Source organism: Vigna unguiculata, chromosome 6 (genome assembly GCF_037176805.1).
Source record: "Vigna unguiculata cultivar grain cowpea cultivar isolate G323 ecotype 2 chromosome 6, ASM3717680v1, whole genome shotgun sequence".
NCBI lineage: Eukaryota > Viridiplantae > Streptophyta > Magnoliopsida > Fabales > Fabaceae > Vigna > Vigna unguiculata.
This window is the reverse complement of record NC_140797.1, coordinates 40,219,820-40,243,837: the sequence shown is the minus strand read 5'-3', so window position 1 is coordinate 40,243,837 and position 24,018 is coordinate 40,219,820. Positions and strand designations below refer to the sequence as shown.

General features: G+C 32.6%; 3 protein-coding genes across 7 annotated transcripts; 1 reads left to right on the top strand and 2 right to left on the bottom strand.

Annotated features, from left to right (window-relative positions):
• Window positions 1-457: 457 nt before the first annotated feature.
• On the bottom strand, window positions 458-5,918 carry LOC114186877 (alpha/beta-Hydrolases superfamily protein). Of its 3 annotated transcripts, none has more exons than XM_028074936.2 (6): window positions 5,633-5,918; window positions 2,540-3,258; window positions 1,871-2,386; window positions 1,722-1,781; window positions 1,218-1,634; window positions 458-1,099 (listed from the first exon to the last, which is right to left on the bottom strand). In XM_028074936.2, the coding sequence occupies exons 1-6, from the start codon at window positions 5,733-5,735 to the stop codon at window positions 677-679; spliced, it is 2,238 nt and encodes a 745-aa protein (XP_027930737.2). In that variant the 5' UTR covers window positions 5,736-5,918; the 3' UTR covers window positions 458-676. The 3 variants fall into 3 exon arrangements, with proteins under 3 accessions (XP_027930737.2, XP_027930735.2, XP_027930736.2); XM_028074934.2 differs by having other exon boundaries at window positions 5,627-5,917; XM_028074935.2 differs by having other exon boundaries at window positions 5,587-5,721.
• A 3,461-nt stretch (window positions 5,919-9,379) lies between these two features.
• On the top strand, window positions 9,380-14,986 carry LOC114188222 (Glycosyl hydrolase superfamily protein). Of its 2 annotated transcripts, none has more exons than XM_028076789.2 (8): window positions 9,380-9,665; window positions 9,779-9,852; window positions 10,983-11,063; window positions 11,497-11,581; window positions 12,554-12,651; window positions 13,208-13,295; window positions 13,709-14,063; window positions 14,432-14,986. In XM_028076789.2, the coding sequence occupies exons 1-8, from the start codon at window positions 9,426-9,428 to the stop codon at window positions 14,680-14,682; spliced, it is 1,272 nt and encodes a 423-aa protein (XP_027932590.2). In that variant the 5' UTR covers window positions 9,380-9,425; the 3' UTR covers window positions 14,683-14,986. The 2 variants fall into 2 exon arrangements, with proteins under 2 accessions (XP_027932590.2, XP_027932589.2); XM_028076788.2 differs by having other exon boundaries at window positions 14,426-14,986.
• A 948-nt stretch (window positions 14,987-15,934) lies between these two features.
• On the bottom strand, window positions 15,935-22,920 carry LOC114187893 (endoribonuclease Dicer homolog 2-like). 2 transcript variants are annotated; one of them, XM_085674367.1, is made up of 10 exons: window positions 22,762-22,920; window positions 22,396-22,664; window positions 21,291-21,718; window positions 21,097-21,200; window positions 20,311-20,504; window positions 18,016-18,225; window positions 17,203-17,619; window positions 16,703-16,984; window positions 16,209-16,538; window positions 15,935-16,048 (listed from the first exon to the last, which is right to left on the bottom strand). In XM_085674367.1, exons 1-10 carry the CDS (start codon window positions 22,772-22,774, stop codon window positions 16,028-16,030), a joined length of 2,268 nt encoding a protein of 755 aa, XP_085530493.1. In that variant the 5' UTR covers window positions 22,775-22,920; the 3' UTR covers window positions 15,935-16,027. The 2 variants fall into 2 exon arrangements, with proteins under 2 accessions (XP_085530493.1, XP_027932097.2); XM_028076296.2 differs by having other exon boundaries at window positions 15,935-16,538.
• Window positions 22,921-24,018: the final 1,098 nt, after the last annotated feature.

Genomic DNA, 24,018 nt, shown 5'->3' with positions numbered 1-24,018 from the left:
ATATTAATATTTTTTATATTATTTATTTCATCAATAAGCCAAGAAAATAAGTAATTGTTTTATAATTCACGGATTTTGGTTTGTTTTTCTGCCTCTGATTAGGATATCTGTTTTGCTTCGTTGCATTTTAGAAATGGATTGTTGCACGTAATCATCAGTTTTTCTGTTAGTTGTTCACTTAGATTTTCTTTTGAATCGAGATAAAGTCAAATACTAGATGTAGCCTCTTTGAATAAAATTTTGAAAATTGATGCGTCACGTTCTGCGAAAGGTTAATCTTTTCTGTTAGCTTCCATCGAGTACTGCCTCCTATTATATAATAATAATAATATTATTATTATTATTATGAATAATAGTAATATTATTTTTTCCATTCAGGGAGGGTAATTTGCATTTGTCTTAGTTGTTTGCCTATCATTTTATCCAGTAGTATTATCTTGCTTGAGGATGCTACGCATGAAAAAGCTATGGAAAATTTTCTTCTATTTTCTATAGGAATTATGGACATTTGTATGCACAAGGTTTTCCGATATGGAGCAACAGATACACATACACTAGTTCTTTAAGATTTAGAAATATACATGAAACAAAGTGGTGTATTTTTCTAATTAATTCCTTGATCTTAATTAATTTGATCATGATCTATGGGAACCTCAGATGAAAAGCTTTTTTTTTTTTAAACCCCTGTGACTATCTCCTTTGTCATCAAGCTGCGTCTCTCCAAGTTCTGTTCATGGCTCCATGAGTGTGGAGAGGGTGATGTCAAAAGTGGCCACAACTGATTAATCCTTTGGTTCCTCACTCTGCGAAGGAGAATCATAGAATGTTCCCTCAAGACTCCATTGACGGCTTTAAGGTAGTTACTGGAATCGTGGTCTCTCAGAATCGTGCCTTCTGACCCATATGCTGTTGGGTCACTCAGTGTGTCAATAGGGTGTGGTTGATTCAGGAAGGTTCTAAGAACACTCGGAGAATACCCAGGTTTAGTATTGTCCAGGGCATAGAAGGCACTTCCTCGAGGGAGCAAAGGATGTGGAGGAGACGTTTTCTCATCGGGTTGGAGAATGAATATTTTACCCAGTGGTGAATATAACAGCTTCTGAAAATTTTTCAAAGAAAATTATTTTACATTAGGCAAGTTCATTAGGAGTTTATGATGTGAATAAATTTGGATTTTGTGTATGATTATCGAGAATCGATAGAATGATGAAGCTTACATTTTTCAGCAGACAAGGATGTGACCGAAACGAGCTGTTCAAGCGCTTAAGAACTACAGCTACATGATTTGGGTAATTGCAGGAGAAAGCCCTGGGAACAATATCTCTATGCATCATCACACAATGGATTTGGCTCTCGTCTAGGCCTAGCTCATGGATAATTTGATGGCCTCCACAGAACACAAATGGTGAGCCAAAAGTCACAACTGGTCGAAGAGTGGAGGGACTCACAACCTTGTTTGTCAACAGCATCAGATGAACCAAAAGAGAGAGACTGCCACCGAGGGAGTGCCCAGTGAATTGAAGCCTTGCACTATCACCGTGTCTCTTCAAATGGTCCATTATTTCGGGCATGAATTGCTCGTATATTCCCTTTGCAGCTTCGTAAATTCCTCTGTGAACAAACACATCTGTACCCTGCAAAAGAAGTGATTCGGTATTATTGTCCATGAGTTTCAGATGAACACTGAGTGAATATCTCCATGACATAAGAATTATTCTCACCTCAAATTTTGTGGGCTCAAAAAAGAGGTTTGCTTGCCAAGATGCCAGGGAATCTGACCCCTGCAACATAAACATAGAACAAAATTTCCCGGGTCAAACTTCAATAATGTGTACAAAACCAAAATAGCAAAGAGTGTTTAAGAAATTACCTGAATCACAAAGCATCGTGTGTGATTGCTGGGATCATCACAAACAAACCATTCACAAGGTGAGGAATGAAGTGACTGGAGTTCATTTGCCGCTTCTTGTTTTTCCTTCTCCCCTGCTGCAACCACTGCAGTCATTGTGGATGCTGCTACATACGCAGCAACCTCTGATTTGTAGCCTCGCGAAGTGCCTTCCAACTCTTCTCGAGGTGTCTCTCCTCCTAGGTTAGATTCTTCATTTTCACTCTTTTGTGACTTAGCAGCACGGTGCAAAAGGTCCTTAGCTCGTAATTGAACATAAGAGGCTGCTGAGGTAGCGATATCATAAGCAAGTTGGATTTGATGCTTCTGTGCATTTCCTTTGCCTTTCTTTGTGGTACCCTGAGAGGCTACAGAGTCATCTATAGGAACGCTAGTGGAGTCCTGGTCAAGTTTCAATTTTAACTTTGCCACTGTGGCCTTCTTCTCCAAAGAAGATGTTATAAATTGAAGGTTGTAGTATCGTCGCAAGTCCTTAGCCTGCAAATCATTGGCAAGAGGAGTTGTTTCTTTCTGTTTCTTTATCGATTATTCATACACAAAAGAGAAAATGAAAAAGCACATGCGAACTCTCTCAGAATATGCAGATCTTGAAAATAAATTGATGTTATCTAACCATTGGTGAATGCTTACCTTGATTTGAGGTATTACATAGGCCATGTTGCACAGGAAAGCGAGTTGAGAGTACAGTTGGGTATCAGACCATGGCACTTCAACCAGAAATTCTGAGAATGAGTCACGATCGTATGTCGCTTCCTCCTCATCTTCGTCTTCACCCACCACACAAACACCGTCATCTCCATTACATTCACATTCCTCGTAATTGTTGTCGTTGCATATCACATTTGGATCCATGCTTTCTTTTGGCAGTCTATTTCGCCAATGTTTCTTGATTTCCATAAGCCTCTCCACCCAGTTGGCTCTATTGACTCTCTCTTCTTTGCTGCTTTCCACCATGTTTTCCTCAATACTTACCCCCTTCTCCCTCACACCTATATCCTTGCTTGTTTCTGGATCAAACAGAAAGGAGCGCAGCGAATTTGGGAGAATGGAGCCTGAAAACGGAAATGGGGAAATTCCCGTTGACCGATTGCTCTTAAGTTTTGGTGTAACTGATGTGGCTTGTATGCGATTGATGGAGCAACATAGGTGGTTGTCAGAATAAGACCTCTGCATAATGGAACGTGTGCATAGTTCTTTGCTGGATTGGGAGCGACGAAGACCATTGTGCTCTTTTGCAATGTCCATGGTAGCAGTGGTTGCTGCTGGAGAAGTAGGCATAGCAACAGCAGCGTATGCCATGCTTGTAATTGTTATGCTCGGATAGCTAAATCCTTCACTGTAATTGGTCTCTGTAGATTACAAATAATTGAACCTTAAAGCTTGATATGTTGCGGTGCGGTGCGGTGTGGTGTGGTGAGCTTATTGAAACAAGTCCAAACATATGAATATAGATTTTATAAGAAAAATGACAACAACTACGTTTCTTGTTATCAACGAGGATCTTCTTAAAGATGTTGAAACTTCAAATCTACTCATTGTTAAATTAGTTTACCTATCAATGAACGCAACTCCTATAGTAAGGTATAGACGAAAGCATCGTTAAGTGGTGTGTGTTAAGACCAAGGCCAAGACATAGTTAAGCTCGAAACCTTGCTTTTCGGAAAATATTTACCATAGGACCAGATTAATATAAGGGAAAGACATGTCATGTTCGTAGAACTCTATGATTCTCAATGAAGACATATACTAGCTCTCTATATGTCGAACGCGCACATGGGGACATCAATAGGGAAAAAAAGCTATATCAAACAAGGATAAAGAAAGGGGAAAAAAAGTTTCCTTGTATTTTGAAAGTGAAAACAAAAGGCACGTGAATTAATTTAGATGCTTCACTTGTGTACTCTGTTTAAAATATTTTCATTGAAATTTATACTAGTATTTTTTTTTTTTTAAATAGCGTCCCAACTAAATTCCTTAATTTAGTCAGTAAGGGTTACATCTGAATTTGTAAATTAAATTTCTTGGAATTCTCGCATATTTAAGAGACCAAGCTTTCAACCGACATTGTAGGAAGGATAATTAAAAGGAAAAAGACTTCAACTTGAAATAACCTAATGAACAGTGGTATACCAAACTCCATAAACCCCTACTCCACACACAAAGTACCAAACAAAATAAAACCACTTTACAAGGCAAAGTATCTCGGAATTGCCGAAGTAATATTACCGATATATTCTTCTTGTTAGAAATAGACTGAGCTCTCAAAAAGGTAAAATAAAAGTTGTAAAATATTCCTTAATTATTTTCTTAAAAATTAATATTTTTTAACAGTCACTAAATACTATATATATTAATCATTTAGCACTGTACCAGTGTACTAATGTGATAATGAAAAAAATCACGATCTTTAACATGCCAACTAAAAATACAGGTGAATTTATACCATTGTTGGTGCCAAAGTATGCCGAACTTTAACCAGATTAATAGAAAGTATAAAGCTCTTCTTAGTTCTCACCTACTTATTAGCCAATGTTTCAAAAGTCAAATAATGTGCAAAATGTATATGAATGAAACTTTAAGTTATAGAGAATAAAAAAATATTTTAAGAAAAATATTTTGACAACCCATCACTTGTTTAAAGAAGAAAGGGAATCTGGAGAAGGAAAAGAAGATTCATGAACAGATTTATTTCAAAAAGAAGAAAATCAGTAAAACGGACAAACAACAATGACCAAACCCAAAGAAATTGAGGAATCACAACCAGGGCTTAGTACATGCGTGCAAGTATAACATCAAACCAAAAATCACAATAAAGATCCAAAAATTACAATAAAAAATGATAGGTTATATTTTTTCATATATGGTTTATAGTCATGGTCATGGCATAGTTATGGTCATTGAGAGATTGTGGTTCTATATGGTTATATAACATTAGTCTTACACATATAAGACCTTAGACACCACTTTTACACCAAAACCTTAAGGCAATGTTGTTATGGGTCTTTATTCTTATATAGTGTTTAACTTTGTCTTTTCTATCCAATGTGGGACTTTTTGACTCACACTTGGACTATTCCCAACATCTCCCCTCAAGGGTGAGTCCCTTGTTTTTTTCTTTTTTTCATATGGTATATTTCCCTTCAGGTGTGTATGAGTGACCCCTTTGGTTATGGTTATGCGGTCAGTCACTCCGAACCATCGGCTCTGATACCACTGATAAGTTATATATATTTCTCATATACGGTTATGGGCATATGGTTATATAACATTAGTCTTACACATATAAGACCTTAGACACCACTTTTACACCAAAACCTTAAGGCAATGTTGTTATGGGTCTTTATTCTTATATGGTGTTTAACTTTGTCTTTTCTATCCAATGTGGAACTTTTTGACTCACACTTGGACTATTCCCAACAAAAAAAAAAGAGATGGAGAGAAAAACTTCAGTTTATATAAATTATAACAGAAACGTAAAATTGGAAAGCTTAAGAGATCAAAGGAGCAAAAGTATGTGTAATGTGGAAAGTAAATAACCGATGTTAAAAATTTGTCAAACCGGTTCCATTGTTTGACACTTGTTGCATTGCATGGTTAGGAAATTTAAGGAGATGAACAAGATTATTAATAAGAAAAAAAAAAAGAGAATGATATGAAAATGCAGGTAATTGATATACCCAGAGAAGCAAAGTAAGCAATGAGTCTTCAGAACAGAACCTTTACTTGGAAGAAGATTCAGAGAAGAGAACCATGATGAAGCTCTGAAAATGGTGGCTGTTGATGTTAGCTGGAGAAGACAGGTATGGTTTCTGCCAATGGTGTGCATATGGGGGAATCTTGCATTTTATAGTATTATAATTAGAACATGAGGCTCACTCTTTTTTTTTATAGTGCAACAATTGTTTTCAAGGGAGTAAGAAAGAAAAAACCAACATAGTCAATAAAATAGTATAATTTTTTGTGTTTAGATCAGGGGCAGGGACCCTTCTCTCTGTTCTTTTTGTGATTCCTCTGCCAGCACGTCCAGAGAGTTTGGACAAGAAGGGAAAAAAAGTAAAGGAAGAAAGAATGAAATAATGATAATAGTTTTTTCTTTTTGTTGAGTTAAAAAAAGTAAAGCATAAAAAAATGAGATTTAATAAATTTCTTCGATAACAAAGGAATAGCAGTGTTTTACTGCATTATGTTCAGAAACGGTGAAGAGAAACATAGTAAATGACGAAAATACCCTTCTTCTTTTCTTTTTCTTTCTTTATGCATAGTTTGCGGTGCGTTTGAGTTAACTTTTACAGGTTCGGATCAATTTATGTTGTGCGGGGCACTGGCATGATAACATAAGAACCTTGTCCTCGGTACTATGTTGCGCAGAAGGTGGTGGCACGTGTTAAAGGTAGACAACGTTTGAGAAAGAGAAATGATGAGTGAGTGAGAAGTGGTTGGTGAGAGGGAGGGCCAAATGTGCGGTTGCATGAAGCAAGGAGCGTCAATGGCAGCCACATCCCTTGACACCGGTAGCAGCTGCCATCACCTGCTCTTTAGATTCGGTTATTCTCACGCGTCATTCACTCCGTTCTTCGCATTCAGATCTTTGTCTTTTAGTTTCACATGTGTTGCTCGCTACCATTCTTATATGCATGCAGAGTTATCAAAGTTAAAGTCAATTTCACTTTATCATGTACTTAACTTAGAATCAAATAAATAAATAAAAAATTTGGTATTATTTACAGGAAATGAAATCACTTTTTTCTACAAAAAAATTGACTCACTAGTATGAATTTTACGCAGACTTAATAATTTGAAATAAACAAATTTGAAAAGAAAACTATTTAATAAACAGTCTAACATAAAAATGATGAGGTGGGAAAAATACACAGTGCTAATAAATTGTGTTCTCTTTTCTGGAATCCAAATTGATAAACTCCATTTTATTCATGTACAAAAGTGCATTTCAAAAATATTAAGCAACAAGAAGAAAATTAAATTAACTGGTACTGACATATATTTATATTTGTATTTATATATTACAACAAATTTACTACCATCAATAAAATAAATAAAATAACTTTAGATTAATTATAACACTCTCTCTTAGTTTGAAATAAACAACTCGTCAAAGTTTTTAACTTTACAAATTTATCATATATCAATGCTTTTGTGAGAGCATTTTAGTTGAATCTCCCTTTTCCAAAATACTAAATTCAACTTTTCCCTCATTAACTTGTCAAGAAAGGCTATTCGAATTAAAGGTCGGACGGATTGGCTCGTGTCAAAAACCTGGACGAATCAGTTTGAGTCGAAAGATGAGATGGGTTAGTTTGGGTCGATGGTCAAAGAGTTAGTCTGGGCCAAAGATCGAAAAGAGTTTGTCTAGGTCATAGGTTAAGATGAGTCGATATAAGCCGAAGGTTAAGATAAGTCGATGCAGGTTAAGTTGACTCGACACGAAAATGTCATTTGGTGCATAACGAAGGTCAAATCAACTTATCCTGAAACTAATGATGAGTTGAGTCATTTGTGGTTAAAGGTCAATAAGAATTCGTCATGTTGAAAGTCAAAACGAGTTAGTCGAGTTAAAGATTGAGACGAGATTCAACTCGGACCATATGTCAAGATGAATCAACCCGAACCCCAGATTAAGATGCATGTCGAGGGTCAGGACGAGTCAACCCAGATAGAATTGTCTTAGACCGATGATCTAGATGAATTGATGTGAGTTAAAGATCACAACAAATCGTACTAATTTAAAAATCAAACTAAGTTAATTTGGACTGAAAGATGGAACTGAATTATCCAAATATTTTTAAAACATAATTTTGCCTTAAAAAATAAATTAAATAGTTTTATCCACGAAAATTTGAAATCTAAAATATCTTAATTACCACTCAAACAAAATTTTTTAAAAAATAAGATAATTTAATTATAAGTAGTTGGAATATATTTTAATTTATTAAAATTGCTAAAATCATATATCTCAATACTCTTTTAATTGTCATCATAGGGTTCTTTTGCTGTGTTCCATGAATCTGATAATCATTCCATCATGCTAAGTCAGGCCCATTGATACTTCATTGTCATAGTTCCTCAAACTCGTTCGCCTCTGTGGGAGTATGCGTTTTGCACCTTCAAGATTTTTTTTTTCTTTCATTATCTCAGTAACATACTTTTGTTGATGATGAAGTATGATATCTTTAAGAGTATGTACAAACCCCAAACTAAGAAAGGAGATCATCTGCATAGAGATAAGTTATAATCATAATTGTCTCTCAAATAAAAATTCGATAACGCAAGTTGAATTTGTCCTAATGACTTTTATATTTATTTTTAAATAAAGTGTTTGGAATAATCGTACTGGGCAAATAAACGGTTGTATTAGGAAATAAAATAAATTCATAGTGACATTACACAAAATCACTAAATAACCAAATAAAAAAAATATTGAAATAAATGAATTGTTGAAAGATTTTAAGAGTCCATTATGAAAAAATTAACAGATTTTTAATTGAAAACGACTAATTACTCGTTATTAACGTTATAGAGACACTTATAAATGCACACTCCAACATATTTAATGAGCTATTTTAACTTTGGTGTTCCCTTTGTTGGTTTTTACATTTTCTAAAGGAGGATAAGTTGAAATGATATTTGAAAATGTTACTTCATGCACATGATGGTGTATTTGCTTATTAAGTTTGACACGCTGAAATTTTTAATTCATATATTTTTATCGATGACATACATTTTTCATAGCCTAAACAATGTGAATGAAAAAATTTTAAGACTCTAAAATAGTAACAAATTCAACGCTTATTTTATTATTCATAAATTTAGAAACTTCAATTAAGCTTTTATTAATTTTTTTATTGTTTATATTTTTAATTAAGTTTTTTTTTATTTAATTTTTGTAACGATGTAACATAAGTGTTATTTTATTTCATCATTTTATTTATTTCGTCTCATTGTATTAAAAAGCAAAATATTTCTATTAATATAAAATTATAATAATTTTTTATTATTTTCATAACAAAATATTAAATAATAATAATAGATCATGTATCACATATATGAATAGTGGTAAGGACTTTTAATTAGTATAAGTGATGATAATAAAGATCTAAAAATTATACGACAGCGTGGAGAGTATACTATTTAACACATCTTCAATAAAAATAATAATTTTATTATTATTTTCTATCAATTATAATATTATTTTATTATTTTATATATATGACTAATAAAAATTATATCATTTAAAATATAAATAGAAAAATTATAAATATTGAAATTAATTATATTGAAAAAGTACAAAACTATCGAATGCTTAATAGAAAAAAAAAAACTATAAACTCAGTTGAAAATAATTAAACTAAAATTGAAATAACTCTACAAGTTTTTCTATGTTTTAGAAAATAAAAATAAAAATATTATTATAAATTATTTCCCATTTTTTATTACATAAATATGCAACAGAAGCACACTACGGTGTCGTTTGCAGTGTTAGAAAACCTAGACGGAGGAGATGGCGAAGAAGCGATCAGCGCCAGTCGGTGTTCGTCGGGAAAACCGAGTGGAATCGTCTACAAGACGGGTCAACTCATCTTCCGGTCGCAGAAATATCGTTTTCTTCTTCGTCATATCGTCCATTATTGCTATCGTCGCTTACCGGTTCAGAAAATCTTCTCCGTCGCAATATCAAGAATCGTATGTGTATGAGCAAGGCCTTGTAACAACCCATGCTAATTACCAACATGTACTCACCGTAAGTACCGCCCAAAATCAAATCATAACATAACACATTTTTTTACTTATAAAGAACTAAATTCTTTCCAGTTTTGATTTTGGTACCCGATGTTGTTAATTACAATGGATTAGGAAAATTCCAAAGTATCAGAAAATACCTCTCAGCGCCATTATAATTATCCTGTGCTTGGCTACATTACTCCCTGGTATGTATTTTTTTTTTTTTGTATGTTAATTTAGCAAATTTTAGCAATTTCTTTGACGAATAATTGAATATAATATGGTACTTGGCATGGAATATTTTCTGCTAAAGAAACAATTTGGTTTGATGTAATGTGATAGTTTATTTTTTCCGATTATGATATAATTTGCAAGACGTTTTTGATCTCCTAATTTCAAGTGTCGAGTGCTAATAGTGAAACTGGCCGTATCTGATCCTGGTTTGAGATGGTATGCTAATATGAATGAAACTAATTAGTACACAATAATCAAATGAATAACTTTTAACTAGTGGCACCGGCACCTCCGAAGCAGGTGTACGAACATTTGAAGTTTATTTTAACGTTTGATCGCATAAGAACTTATTCCTATTTTTATCCTTGAGCATAAATCTACTAAACAGTCCCATCTTGTAAAAATTCATTTAAAGGTCTCTGAAAAGAGGGAGTGCGTGGGATAAATAAAGGGAGTTGAGATTTGTAAGAGAATAGGCTTGGTTGTGGTGGAAACTTATAATTTTAGTTATCATTTAAGTGAGATATAGATCATCAGATGTGTACGGGTGAAATGGACATGTTTTTCCATAATACAGCTCATTAAATAAAATATCAACTCTGTGATTTTGGCTAGTTGATGCAAATGCGCATGTTAAGTAATTTATTCACTCAACAACCGTCAGCACTTTTAAAATATTTTGGATGCAGGGGTATTATCTTTATACATTATAAAGAGACATGTATTCTTATTATATAGTTCATTAGTCTGGATGATTCTTAAATTTTCTGCCCCATCTTTTATTTTTGGTAGAAAAAAGTAAGTATAATAGGAAATTGCTTCACCCAACCCTTATTGATTTTAAAACCTTGGTGAAATTTCACAATTTGAAAGTTATGGTTTTGTTTGTCACAGTATCACGATTCTTCATTTTGGTAAAACCCAATTCATGTCCTCTACTGTCTGACCTGTTTCCCAAAGTTTAACATCTTCATAGTTATATTGCTTAGTGTTTAATATGAAAATTCAATTTTCTGATCTGTTTGGATGAGATTCTTTTCCTTCGTGTCATTCTTCCTGTGATTACAATCCTTTGTATGTTAAAAAATGTTAATTATGACAGGAATTCTCGAGGTTACGAATTGGCAAAGAGGTTCAACTCTAAATTTACACATATATCACCCGTTTGGTATGATCTAAAGAGGTATGTACATCAGTTCTAAATTACATTTTGAAGAAATAGAGGGGTGGGTGCATAGTTAAGACCTATGACCCGTGTGATTCATAATTCTCCTTGTACCTTTTCATCAAAGCTTTCAACTGTATTTTGCAAGCACTAAAATATTTCTACAAGTTTTGGTTTCTGAAGTTTTATGCGTTATTCTACCATTCATTTTTGTACAAATTATGACCTGATATGCTTCCTTTTGGGAGAAGAAAAATTATCCAGGGCTGATGTTAACCGACATCACTGCCTCCTTGAGGATCAGCAGAATATTTTAATCCTCACTTGCTTTATAATTTTTTCACTGCAATGATATTCTGGTGACTACTTGATTATAAAGCCCTGGGTTTGTTATATAGTAAGCTTTTATTATACTGCTTTATGGTTTTGTTTCATCAGTTGTTATTGCCAGCCAACAGAGTAGCTTAGTTCTAGAGGGGAGACATAATGCTGACAGAGGATGGATCTCAGCGCTTAGAACGACAGGAGAAGCTTTGGTACAATGAATTATTCTCAACTTTTAAACTTATTTTCATTTCATTCATTGCTGGCAAATTAAATGCCCCTTTATCCACAATTTTTGGCAGGTCTTATTTTCACTTCGAAAACTTTTTACTTAATAAATTTTTATTTTAGATTTATAAACCAGAAAATAGAGCTAAATTGGAGAATTATGTATAGGGTTTAGGGTTCTTTGTGTCTGGATTATTGTGCTCAATCATTCCCAGATTTATTACTAGACCTCGACTAATCCTGTAAAGTTTATTCCAGACAGAATGTTGCCTCAAGTCATCAACAGCTAGCAATGAAATATGTTATATGTGTATTCCCTTTAGCTTTTCTCCTTTGCTTCTTTACGAGAACGCTATTATCACTTAGCCAGTAACTTGGTTTCTTTGTTTATATTTTTTAAATCTCAGAGAACTCAATCCTTTGATCTGTCTACAGTACACATGATATGGAGCATGATGAATGCTTAATGCTATGTATGTTTATGATGAAATTCATGTAATGCAGCTCCGGGATGTGTGGGTGGCAATCTAATTTGAACGAAAATATATATCCTCTATTGTCTAGCATATACTGACTGACGAGTTAAGAGGGATGGCTGACAACTGGAAAGAAAGTAGAGAAGAGAAAAAACATGGATAACAATGCATATTCTATTATTTGGTTAAAGAGAGAATTTTTCAAAAAATTCAAAATTTTCTTTATTTCCATTTTCTCTCTCCCCTCACTTTCATTCATCTAAAGTAAATAAAGAGTGAGGTTGTTGAGTACTTTAACTCATCCCAAGTAAAAGCTTCTGGGACAGTCTGATTTGGACCTTGTACTGGCTACAATGTGGCTAATCCCATTTTTTCTCGAACTTGTTGGACTTATCACTTGTTTAATTGTCTTGGAATTGTTTTATACTTTCTTTGTAACTGGCCTTATCAGTCTGTCCATTTCTTTTCAATTACATGTAGATTTTGCCTAGAATTGTTCTGGAAGCATCACCAGAGGTGCTGTTGGGGAAGGAAAAACAAAGGAACAAAGCCATTAACCTTATAGTAACAGAGTGCAAGTAAGCCTCTAAATATTTTTCTAGATAACTCGTTGGCTTTGGCATCATGGGAACATAGTTATTTCCTGAATGTTTGAAAATGTCTTGCTTTTGCTTAAGGTCTCTAATTTAGCTGTACATCTTTTATTATCGTCAACTCTGAGGATAAATAATTGGATTTGTCTCTTGGTGCCATGTGCAAAAGGAACTCTTGATATTGATATCGAGTTTAGGAAATAGTCAACTGACCACTTAATTGGTGAATGATATCACAACACTAATTAACCATTGAATTAATTTGTTTTTAAACCAGGACTATTTTTGCCAATAATTGGTTTTTGCTTGTAATTTCTATCTAAAAAGGTTTGTAGTGTATTTATTGCTTCCTTTACCCAGCTAAAGGCGTTATGATAGAGTTTGTTCCCCTATATCAAACCCATTACGAATGAATTGCATGAGTGTCAGCAGTTGTCATGGAAGCAAGTATTCAGATAAATCAGATCCATATATGAAGCATTTCCTTCCTCACTATGTTGTGCTATGATTTGCTTTTCATGTGAATGTTTTTCTTCTGTAGGGAAATGGGATATGATGGTATCGTTTTAGAATCTTGGTCAAGGTGGGCAGCCTATGGTATCTTGCATGATCCAAACATGCGGAATTTGGTGAGCAGTTGATTTGTTTAATCTTTTTCAATACTGTTTTTTATACAGCAAAGTTATGTTACGGACTAAGCTATTGAGCCTTCTTTCATTCTGTGATTGCTTAAAGATGACAAGGTCAGTCATTAAATGGTTACATAAAATTTGTCATTACTTCAGTAATGAAGGACTGAGGTGGTTCCTTTACCACTTGGAACATGAGTCACATGATTAAGTTCTCTTCAACGGAAGCACAACATTACAATTTTGTCACCTGCACCTGTATGATAGTTTTGTTATTGATAACTCTATTAGCATAGATAAATTGCTACTGGGAAAAATGTAAATTCAATCATCGTGTTTCTGTGACAATACATTCATTTTGTATTAAGGCACTCTAGTAATACATATGGTGCTTTCTTCTTTTGCTAGCACAGGCATTGCGGTTTGTAAAACAGCTTGGAGATGCACTGCATTCTATAGGCTCAGAGAAAATTAGTGGGCAGAAGCTGCAGTTAGTCTATGTTATAGGTCCACCGTCCTCCGAGAAGCTGCAAGAGCATGACTTTGGTCCTAAAGATCTTGAGACTTTAAGTGACGCTGTGGATGGATTTTCGTTAATGACATACGACTTTTCTAATCCTCATAATCCTGGTCCTAATGCACCTTTGAAATGGATTCAGATTGTTCTGCAGCTGCTTCTTGGTAACTCTGGCAGTAGAGCCCAAAGTCTTGCTCCGAAGATACTTCTCGGCATCAACTTCTATGGAAATGATTTCTCCCTTTCAAGAGGTAATTGCTTTGTTTCTTATCCCTGCATTTTTTGGTAGGAGGGAATAAAGGAGTTTGGGTACCAGAATTGAAATTTAAAATGTCTAATTTCACGGTGGCAATGTGGAATACACACACAAAAGTACTATAACCGCTAAAGTGGTGCTTAAGAGAACCCCACTAGGAAACCAAGGAGAGAGGATGGAGAAAGTAATGTGCTCCATTAGATTAGAGTGATATTTATATGAATTTCTTATTAACAAGAACACCTATTTTATCCATTTTGATGCTTTGAGATCTTAGAGAACTCTGAGTTTTTCGGAGGTATTATCATGTAAAAACTTTTTTCTGTTTTTGCACATTAGTGAAATTTGCTAGTGCAGATGCAGGTGGTGGTGGAGCTATTATTGGGAGAGATTACCTGGCACTTTTGGAGAAGCATAGGCCTGAACTGCAGTGGGATAAGAATAGTGGGGAACATTTTTTCATTTACAATGACGACAAGGATATCAGACACGCCGTATTCTATCCATCTTTGAAGTCAATTTCTTTGCGGTTAGAGGAAGCTCGTTCATGGGGATGTGGCATCTCGATTTGGGAAATTGGCCAAGGTTTGGATTATTTTTTTGATCTTCTGTGAAGCCCGCGTACCGGCATTACTTTCAGTTTTGTTTGAGGAAATTTGCCATTAGTCAGATACAACTTGCAAAGACACGATGATGTCATATCAAAAGTGGTTGGGTAGAATTATGCTAAAAAAAACATATTTACTTTTGTTTTATTAGTTGTCTCAATTATATATAATCTATCTTTTTTGAATTTCAACAAAATATATATCTTTTTCAATAGTTGTTTCAACTGAGATTATTTAAGTGTGAGCAAATATGACTAGGTTTGACTTCTGTAATCTGCTTGTGATAATTACATTATTTGAGTTGGAATAATTGTCTTTAATGGCCCTGGTCTCCCATTAAATTCCCAAATTGATAACACGTTTGTAAGTTGTTATATCATCCTGAATTGAGGTAGGAAGAAATGAGGCATGTGGGGGTCAAGGTAATATGGTTGAACTATGTTGTTGGGAATTCATTGTTAGTACTCAACAAGTGGAACTATTATTCTGATTTTGTTTGCAAATATCATTAAAATATGATTTCATTAATTAATCATTAATCGATCTTTAACATTTATTTGAAGGTTTAGGGTTTATTACACTTAATGTTAGTTATAATTATTAAAATAAAATTATTATTTTCACTATTTTTATCTTAATTATATTATCTTCAATTGGAGAGGATACTTAATTTTAAATAGAACTACATGTTTACAGAAAATATTATTGAAACATTTTTACTTTAAAAGGGTTTTTAAGCCAAGAAAAAGTTTAACAATTTTTTAACGTTTCAAATTTATAAGATCTGTTTGCGCAATTTCTTCTATTCAGATTTTTAGAAGGAAAAGAAGAATAAATACGATTTATTTTCATAAATTAAAATTACTTTAAAGATGTACGAGAAAATTATTTTCACAAATGAGCTTATACACCACATAATTTTAACTTTTGCAAAAGTATATTTATTTATTTTTCTTTTTCTATAAGTCTTCTTGAAAGAAATATGTTAAAACCTAGATAAAAAAATTGAGTGTTTTCGACCAAAACAAACTTTAGGAAATTAAAGGTTGAAGAATCAACCAATTTAAAAATTGAAAACCAGATACAAAATTTACAAAAAAACAAAAGATTGTAGTTCGTGCAGTTGTTTTTATTTTTTATTTCCAATCTACCAATGAAGAATATCTATTTATCTCTTAACTTTTCTTTAGCTTTAATGCTAACTTGTTGGGTATTTTCCATTATATGTCTATTTGATTTCAATGAATACGCATGCAGATGGTTCATCAATCTACTTTATTTCAGTCCAAATGCCATATAATATTATTACAAAACCTTGATATAATAGCATTCCTTGGGCGTACAACATGAATTAGCCAAGAGACTTGCAAATCTGCAATTACAAATAAAAGTTTTCAAAACTTAAACGAGTTTAAAAAATAACTTACTACATGAAATATCATTTCATCCACAAACCAACAAAACAAAAAGACTGCGCATAATAGAGGGAACAAAAATCGTGTTCTATTCATTGATAACTTCGATTCTGTTACCTGCAATTCTTTTAAAACTTCCTTGGAGGCCATTTTGCGAGCTGTATCTTTATTAGAAGCCTTAGCAGTTCGCGTGATCCTGTTAGCTTTCACCTCAATTTTAAACAAAGTTTCATCGTTTTCACGGACAGAGGGGTGCTCGTGCTCTGTCAATTTGTATTGATTTTTCTGGCACAGTTCTTGCAACTCACTAATAGGATGTCGCTTCGCTGTTTCAGGTGTGACAAGTGGTTTCAATAGGGGCTTTATGCTTTCGAAAACAATCTCTTTCTTGTATCCTGAATCAACAAAAATCGCTCCTGCTATAGATTCTATAACATCCGCAAGCACCTGACAAAAATTGAAAAAAAAAATGCACCTAATACAGCATTAAACTTCATATTCTATTCAATACAGACTTGTAACATTTTGCATGTGGTAATAAAGTAATGTGAATAATAATGAAAAATGTTGGGATTGGAAGAAGTTATGAACTGAAATTTTAAACAACTGACCGGACAGAAATATGTTTCTAGCTCCCATCCAAAAGTTGATTCCAAAGATAAATTCTCAACGCCTTTCATTGTCTTCTCAATGTTCTTTCTTACTACTGAGTCACAGAGTATGTGTTTGTGCAGCTTAGCTTTAATGGCTGACAGTGCGTAGCACTCATTGTTCACAGAAATAGACCTCATGGTTGTCAGAAATCCCGGTGAAATTTTTTCATTGAAATATTCCTTGTAGAGATGCATCGTGATCAAATTGTCCAACACTGCGTCGCCAAGAAATTCTAATCGCTGCAGAAGAGCATGTTAAGAATTTACCAGAGATACAGTACTGCAAGGAATTCCAAATTTGATGGAAACAGATAGAATAAAATGTGGAATGAATTACAATAAAATGTAGAATTGAATGTGGTGAAATGAAACCTTTATTCCATCCTCTTATATACCCTAAAGTTGTCATAGTATATCATCCTTCTAGTTAGTATGTAAATAAATAATCATGACAGTACCTCATAACATGTCCGAATTTCTGGTCCTTTGTAAGAACCATGGGTGAGAGCCTCTACTAGAAGGTAAGGGTCTTCAAACTTATAATTATTCAGCCGAGATTCTAAAAATTTGACATCTACAAGATTCTCAGGGTCGGTGCTTAGGTGCCTCTCATATGGAATAATGCTGGTGTCAACCTCGATTCCAATCCAATTAATAAACGATAAAGCAGATTCTTCATCTTCTGTGCTTATAAAGGCACCAATTAGTGCCTCAACAACATCAGCAACCTTTTTGAGTTCTATTTTTCTCTTTCTACCAACATACATGCTTGTTCTTCCACTGGAAACCAACCCTTCTTCTAGCAAGAGACTCTTTGTCTTATCGCCAGGTATGATCCACTGTTTTGGATCAAATGCTTCCATTCGTATGAAACCCTGCAATATGTGAAAAAGGTTTCCATTTGAAATTCTTTTCAAAAACAGTGCCGAAAAATAGAACCAGGGATAATTTCCAGTTATCCTATATGAGATTCCAAAAGGTTATTTTGACAATACAGACACAAGCACTGTTCAATGATTTGTATAGTTTGGCCGATCTAAAAGTATGTTAAGGTATATTCCTTAAGAGTAAATTAGTTTACTTCGTTTGGCTTAGTCTGAAATATAAGAAACTTCAATGATAAAGAAAGTCAATACAAATTGTTAAACAAGAAACTATTGTTACTATAATGGATTCTTCCCTTTTATACTAACATACAAGTGCAAGTGCTTGAAATGAAGCTTATACTGAAAGTATAAGAATAAGAAAAGAGGCAAAACATAATAGTGTACCGGAAGATTTTTGTCAGAAGCAAATTTACGCAAGGCAACATTGGAGATGAGGCCTTCCCTGAGCTTGGAAAGGATACCCTCTCGATCGTTTTGATGGGTCTTGAAAAGCTGTTGACTAACAGCGTATTTTAGAAAAGAATCTCCAAGTGTCTCTAAGTTTTCGTAATTGTATGCCTCTTGACATCCCTTTGCAGTTATTGCTTCGAATACCTACCATAAGCATGATAAACTTTAACTCAAAACTTCATGCAAAATACTTATGTACTTTCTAATTATATTTAGATTTTCTCCCATTTAATAATCTATATGATAAATAATTTTATTAAATATATAATGTGCTATCAAAGTAAAACTTTAAACCCAGTTGTTGAAGAACAATATTAATAATTAATAATATAACACAACATATAGAATAGTAATCTATATATATACCTTTTTTTTAAATATGTTTCTGTTTCTTTTCCAATATAAATAAAATTAGGGTTGTCAAAAAAAACATTAAATACTTGAATCATCTTAGCTCACAATCGGTTAGACATAGGTTGAATTAAAAAAAAAAAGAAAGAAGGTATTTTAAATATGGGATAAATTTAACTTGATCCACACTGATATGCATATTAATATAGATTCAAATCGGATTGAAGGTGATTTCATCCTTAATCCATCAAACAGCAGCTTCTAGTTTTCTTTTATTCTTTTATTATAACTAATTACTACTTTTAATTATGTATATATATTTTTTTAAGATTATAATTATGGAATGGTTCGTATGCGTGATCTATTCATTTTTTTAGTTATATAATTTAATATTTTGATGTTTGCTTCCTACTTTTATAATTTTTCTTCTTAATTATGGTTAGTGTTTAGTAAAATAAGTGAACACTTTAATTTATACAAAAAGATTAAGTCAATCCACTTTAATTATAATACAATTTAAAATATAAAATAACTTAATAGAAAAATATGAAAAAGTTAGGAGAATTAAATAAATTAATTTGCCAACAATTATAACAGATCATACTAATTAAAACGTGAGTAAAATTAAGTTGACTTTATTAAATATTTTGTTTTCTTGATTTTGTAAAAAATAGGATACAGTAGATAATAAAGAAGATAGACTAATAATATTGTTAGAATCAATTCCCATATTATACCTCCAGGCTTTAACTTTATCATTCATCCATTACAACCATCATGTATAAACCCTAATTACAACTAAAATCCAGCCATAAAGATTACGAAAAGTATCAACAAAACATAAGAAAAAAGTACACCTTGTTGCATTGTTTAATCCATTAATTTTCAAATTTGCACCTTAGTACAAGACTTTACGCTATTAAGATTTTTGTTATTCTTTTCTCTTTTTAAAAGTTTAACTTTTCAAATGTTATTCCACACCAGATTCTTAGATTTTTTAGAAGAAAAAATCATATAACTTTAGTTTATTTTCATATATTTTTTATTATTATTTTTTTAAAATTAAAATATGTCATTCATGAAGATGAACTAAAGTCACATAATTTTTTTCTTTAAAAAAGTCACCAAATCTATTAACATTCCACACATAAAAGGTTCAGTTTAACCTTAATAATTGGTTTTCTTGTGTTATATACCTTTTTAATTTCTTTTAAGTTTGATGAATTCACCAACTCCTAATAGGTCATACTAAGTTAAAAAGAATTTTAATTTATTATAAGATGAATCAAAATTAAGTTGACTAAAATGAGTTAGTCTAGCTTTCTAGATCTGAGAATCACATCGACCCACTTTTAACATTTATATTCAATATATTTATTTACTGTTTTATTCTGTAAATTTAAGTTATTCTCATAATGAGAAATGATATCAATATTTTCATTTAAATTAGAACTAATCTTTTCATTTTAAATTCTTTTTTTATATAAAATATTTACAAATTTTGTTATGAAAAAAATTATAAGAAATTATTATCAATTATTTTACAAAATATTTTGTATAAAAATTTTCTATAAAAAATGTAGAAAATATATGTAAATTTTATAACTTTATAAGAAATAATTATCCACAAAGAAATTATTTATCAATTAAAATTCTTAGAAAAAATGACGAAAAAAAAAATCTTACAAAATTTTTTAAATTTTTTTAACAAATTTGAAAAAAATCTCATGTAATGTAAAATTTTCAGTAGTGAAACTATATAATTTGTTCTCATCAACTAAAACATGAAATTGTCTCCTATAAGTGAATCGTGGTGATCAATGTAAAAATATAATCATGTGCAAATTATAAGCATTTTCACAGAAAGAAGTGATTTACCTTGATGATTGGGATATCATTTTTTGTGCAATGATCCAAGAGCATCTTTCTTAAGTTGAAAGCAACGAGCAAGCCCTCAAGCCAATGCATGATTGATGGAATAAAAGAAAATGAATATACGGTACCAATTGATATTGGTGACATGATTACGGAACAAAGTTCTGGCGGCAATTCTTCAGAACCCATTTTTTCTCCTAGTGAAAGGGGTCAAAAAGTTTGATCAGATTTCTTGATATTTGTAATAAACTTGCTCAAATGCCTCTATAACGGCTTCAACATTATACACGAGCAAGTAATGCGACAACTTAAACTACATAAAATAGTATCATGCTAATACATTGTTAATAAAAACATCATGGTATGCACATCCCGAAAACAATGCAGAGATGTTTTAATACCTCTGAGGAAAGTAAGAGGATAGCTAGACAAATTTTTCCACAAAGATTTTTAAGAGAAAAAAAATGAATAAATCAAATAAATTTTCTTATGAACTAACTCACAGAAGTCCTTTTATATAGTTTTTCAAATCTTTTAATAGGATCAGCTTTTATACCTCTGTTACAGTGATGATCATTGATTCTGTTGTACCTTAATACATGAATATAAACAAGAACCAAGTGTGCGCATACAATACACAACATGAAGACATATTCTTTCTGTTTCCTCCATGCAGAACAACTAGAACTACAAAACCTTGTAAAACTTTTGGGTTATATGAGTCACATAGCAATACCAGGAAGTAGAGTATATGAAAAACGAATATGTAAAAAAGTAAATAACTTGAACCTTTTTTCTTATTTTTCCTATCCTTCAAAAGGTAATTCCCGACTTCAAAAACTTTCCTTCCACGAAGTAGAGATTGGTGTGGAAAATCCAATTCAATCCGGTGCCTGAAATTTGGAACAAAAGTCGAAATCATTCTTGGTGCTCAATGGTTGGAATCTAAGACACAAGTATATAAGTAAGCTACAAAAATTTACTTGTTTTTGAAGTGCTCCTTGTAAGTGGCAGTTCTATCACGACCAAGGTATCGTAGTGTTGAGTTGCCATTCAAATCCCATATTATAGGAGTCATGGTATAGAAAGACTTACTGTGAGGAGTGTAGACAACACAGTTTTCAAGTTTGCAAGAGCAAACTGAACCATTTTTTATCTTCACATCACATGCATGATCCTTGCAATTGGAATCACAGGTACTTTCAGATGAAAAAGGACAAGAATTGACAGACTCCCAATCAATAATTGAATTTGAAGGTCTCAGGTGTTCAACAGTGGCTGGGAGCAGAAGATAATCAAATTCAGGATTATCTCCTAGACAGAAATTATCTGAATCACTTGCTAACTTATTATCGTCCCGATTCAGCAGGATCCTAAACAGGGTAGTCTGAAATCTTCTACATTGCTCAACCTTAAATAAAAATACACAGTATAGGTAAGTGTTCTTGAATATGGAGATAAATGATATCAATAAACATTACAGAAAAAACAGTTTATATTAATTTTTTTAATCAATAGAAACAATATTTAATTCACGGAACCATATGCAATAATTATAAGTTTCTTAAAATAAAATAAAAAAACAACTCTTTTCAATTGACGGAACCATATGCAATAACTCTGAGTATGAGTACAAGTTTGGCAAATGAGATTTTTAAGCTTTTTCTTTAATATAGCAAAAAAAAAATCAGGATTTTTTTTTTTAATTTGTACGCAAATAGATTCTAAATATAAATCACTAGATTACGCGGGATTAAGAGTACGAAATAAATATGACTATTAAATTTTTTTTTAATTTAATTTTGCATTTATGGTTGTTACACATCACACATTGTTTTGAAAAAGAATCGCTGTCATTTAGTATAATTCATTTTTATAAAAACGGTTATAAAAGTAAAGCTCACTGAATCAAGTTTCATAAAAAAAATATATCAACACTTAAATAGTGATCAAAATATTTAAAATTTTCAGAATATAAACGTTAATAATTATAGATTATAAATTAATATACATTTTGGCAGACATAATCTATGCAATCGAAATTTAATATGACATAAAAAAGGACAGAAGATGTAAGGGCACACACACCTGTTGAGGGCTAAGTCGAACGGGTTTGGCAGATGTAAGGTTGAGTGACAATTTTCCCCTTTCAACAACAAATGATGTGCCTGATAATGCATCTACGATTTGGGGATCAAGTTCAGACCTAATTGCAAGTACAATGTCACGAACACACACCTCATACTTGTAGTCCTGCTTCAACTCCATCAAATAGCAGTAGTATTGGTACGTCACACTGCAAGCTTTTGATGAACAATTCACCAGTTCTGGTGGGACATAGCAGGGGTGCTCGTTCCCTAGTCAGAAACAAATCGGATTTTCAACCACCAAGAACGAACTAATAAAGATAAAACTTCTGGAAACTTCAGAAAAAGAAAAAGAAAAAGAAGTTACCTGATCCTTTCATGCTGACGAGACGATGAATAAAAGAGTTTGCAAGTTGATCGTCTCCTCCATTAACATCCAATGTATATGTAGAGAGAGAATTGGAAGCGATTGTAGGACCCACTTTCCATTTACGAGGAATGATAAAGGAAAAAGGCCAAATAAGGGAATGAATGATTGGGTGATGGTGCTCTTTCCTTTTAGTACCTTAGGTTGCAAGCTACTTCGATATCAAGCAATTCCATTCTACTCTGTGACTGTGGTAAAAATCCAATGAATTAAAAAAAGAAAAATCCAATCACAAATATTCATTAAATTTGCTGAATAGGTAACTATTTGTAATATTTTCTGTTAAGTGAATTAATACTTTTAGTTAATTCTAGGTTATAAAATATGTCAGACTCAATTTAATTAACTAAAAATGTTATTTGACCTAATATAAAATATTCAAAAAATTCAAAAAAGTATAAAAGATTATGAAAATATTAAAAATATTTAGACTAAATTTTTCATAATCTAGGCGATGCTCAACATTGATTCTCTCACAATTTTCCCACGCTCAGCGCTGATTCTGAGGTTTAGCACCACACAAACAAACAGTATAGATTTGATTTTCTTGAGGAATCTGCTACTTGTTTTCATGACTGCACATATATTGCAGATTTATTTGGTTTCAAATTAGTTTTTAAACGAGGAATATGATGTCAATTAGAGTTATGACTCAAGTATCCATTTTTCTCAGTTTAATCCCAATTCATACAATGCATTCACATCTCACTTATACAAAGCATCAATCAGTTCACAATCTACAGCAATCAAACAGTCAATTCTAATTACACACAATTACATCCTCTGAATTCTTTAAGTAGAATCAATTATTAGCTTTCCTTACCTGCGATTGACTCAGACAATTAGAACATAACCTAAAATCCTCTTCTACTGTCGATGCTCACAATTCAACCTAGAATTAGCAGAAACACGATCAGGGAACATCATTAGAGCCACTAATCAGCAGAGATTCTTACAAGACACTCCAACCTCACATGCAATACAGATAATATCACATGGAGGGTTTTTAAGAGAAGACCAAGAAAAGAGCATAATTATTACTTACTCAATTCAAGGTTTTGATCGGACAAACTTGAAGATCTCGCCACAGTGATCACTCTGGCGATCTTTGATCTTCAAAGGGAGGAAAGTATAATGAGATATTTTAGAGAGTGCAGAAAGAATTTAGAGAGAGAAATTTTAGAGAGATAGTGTTTT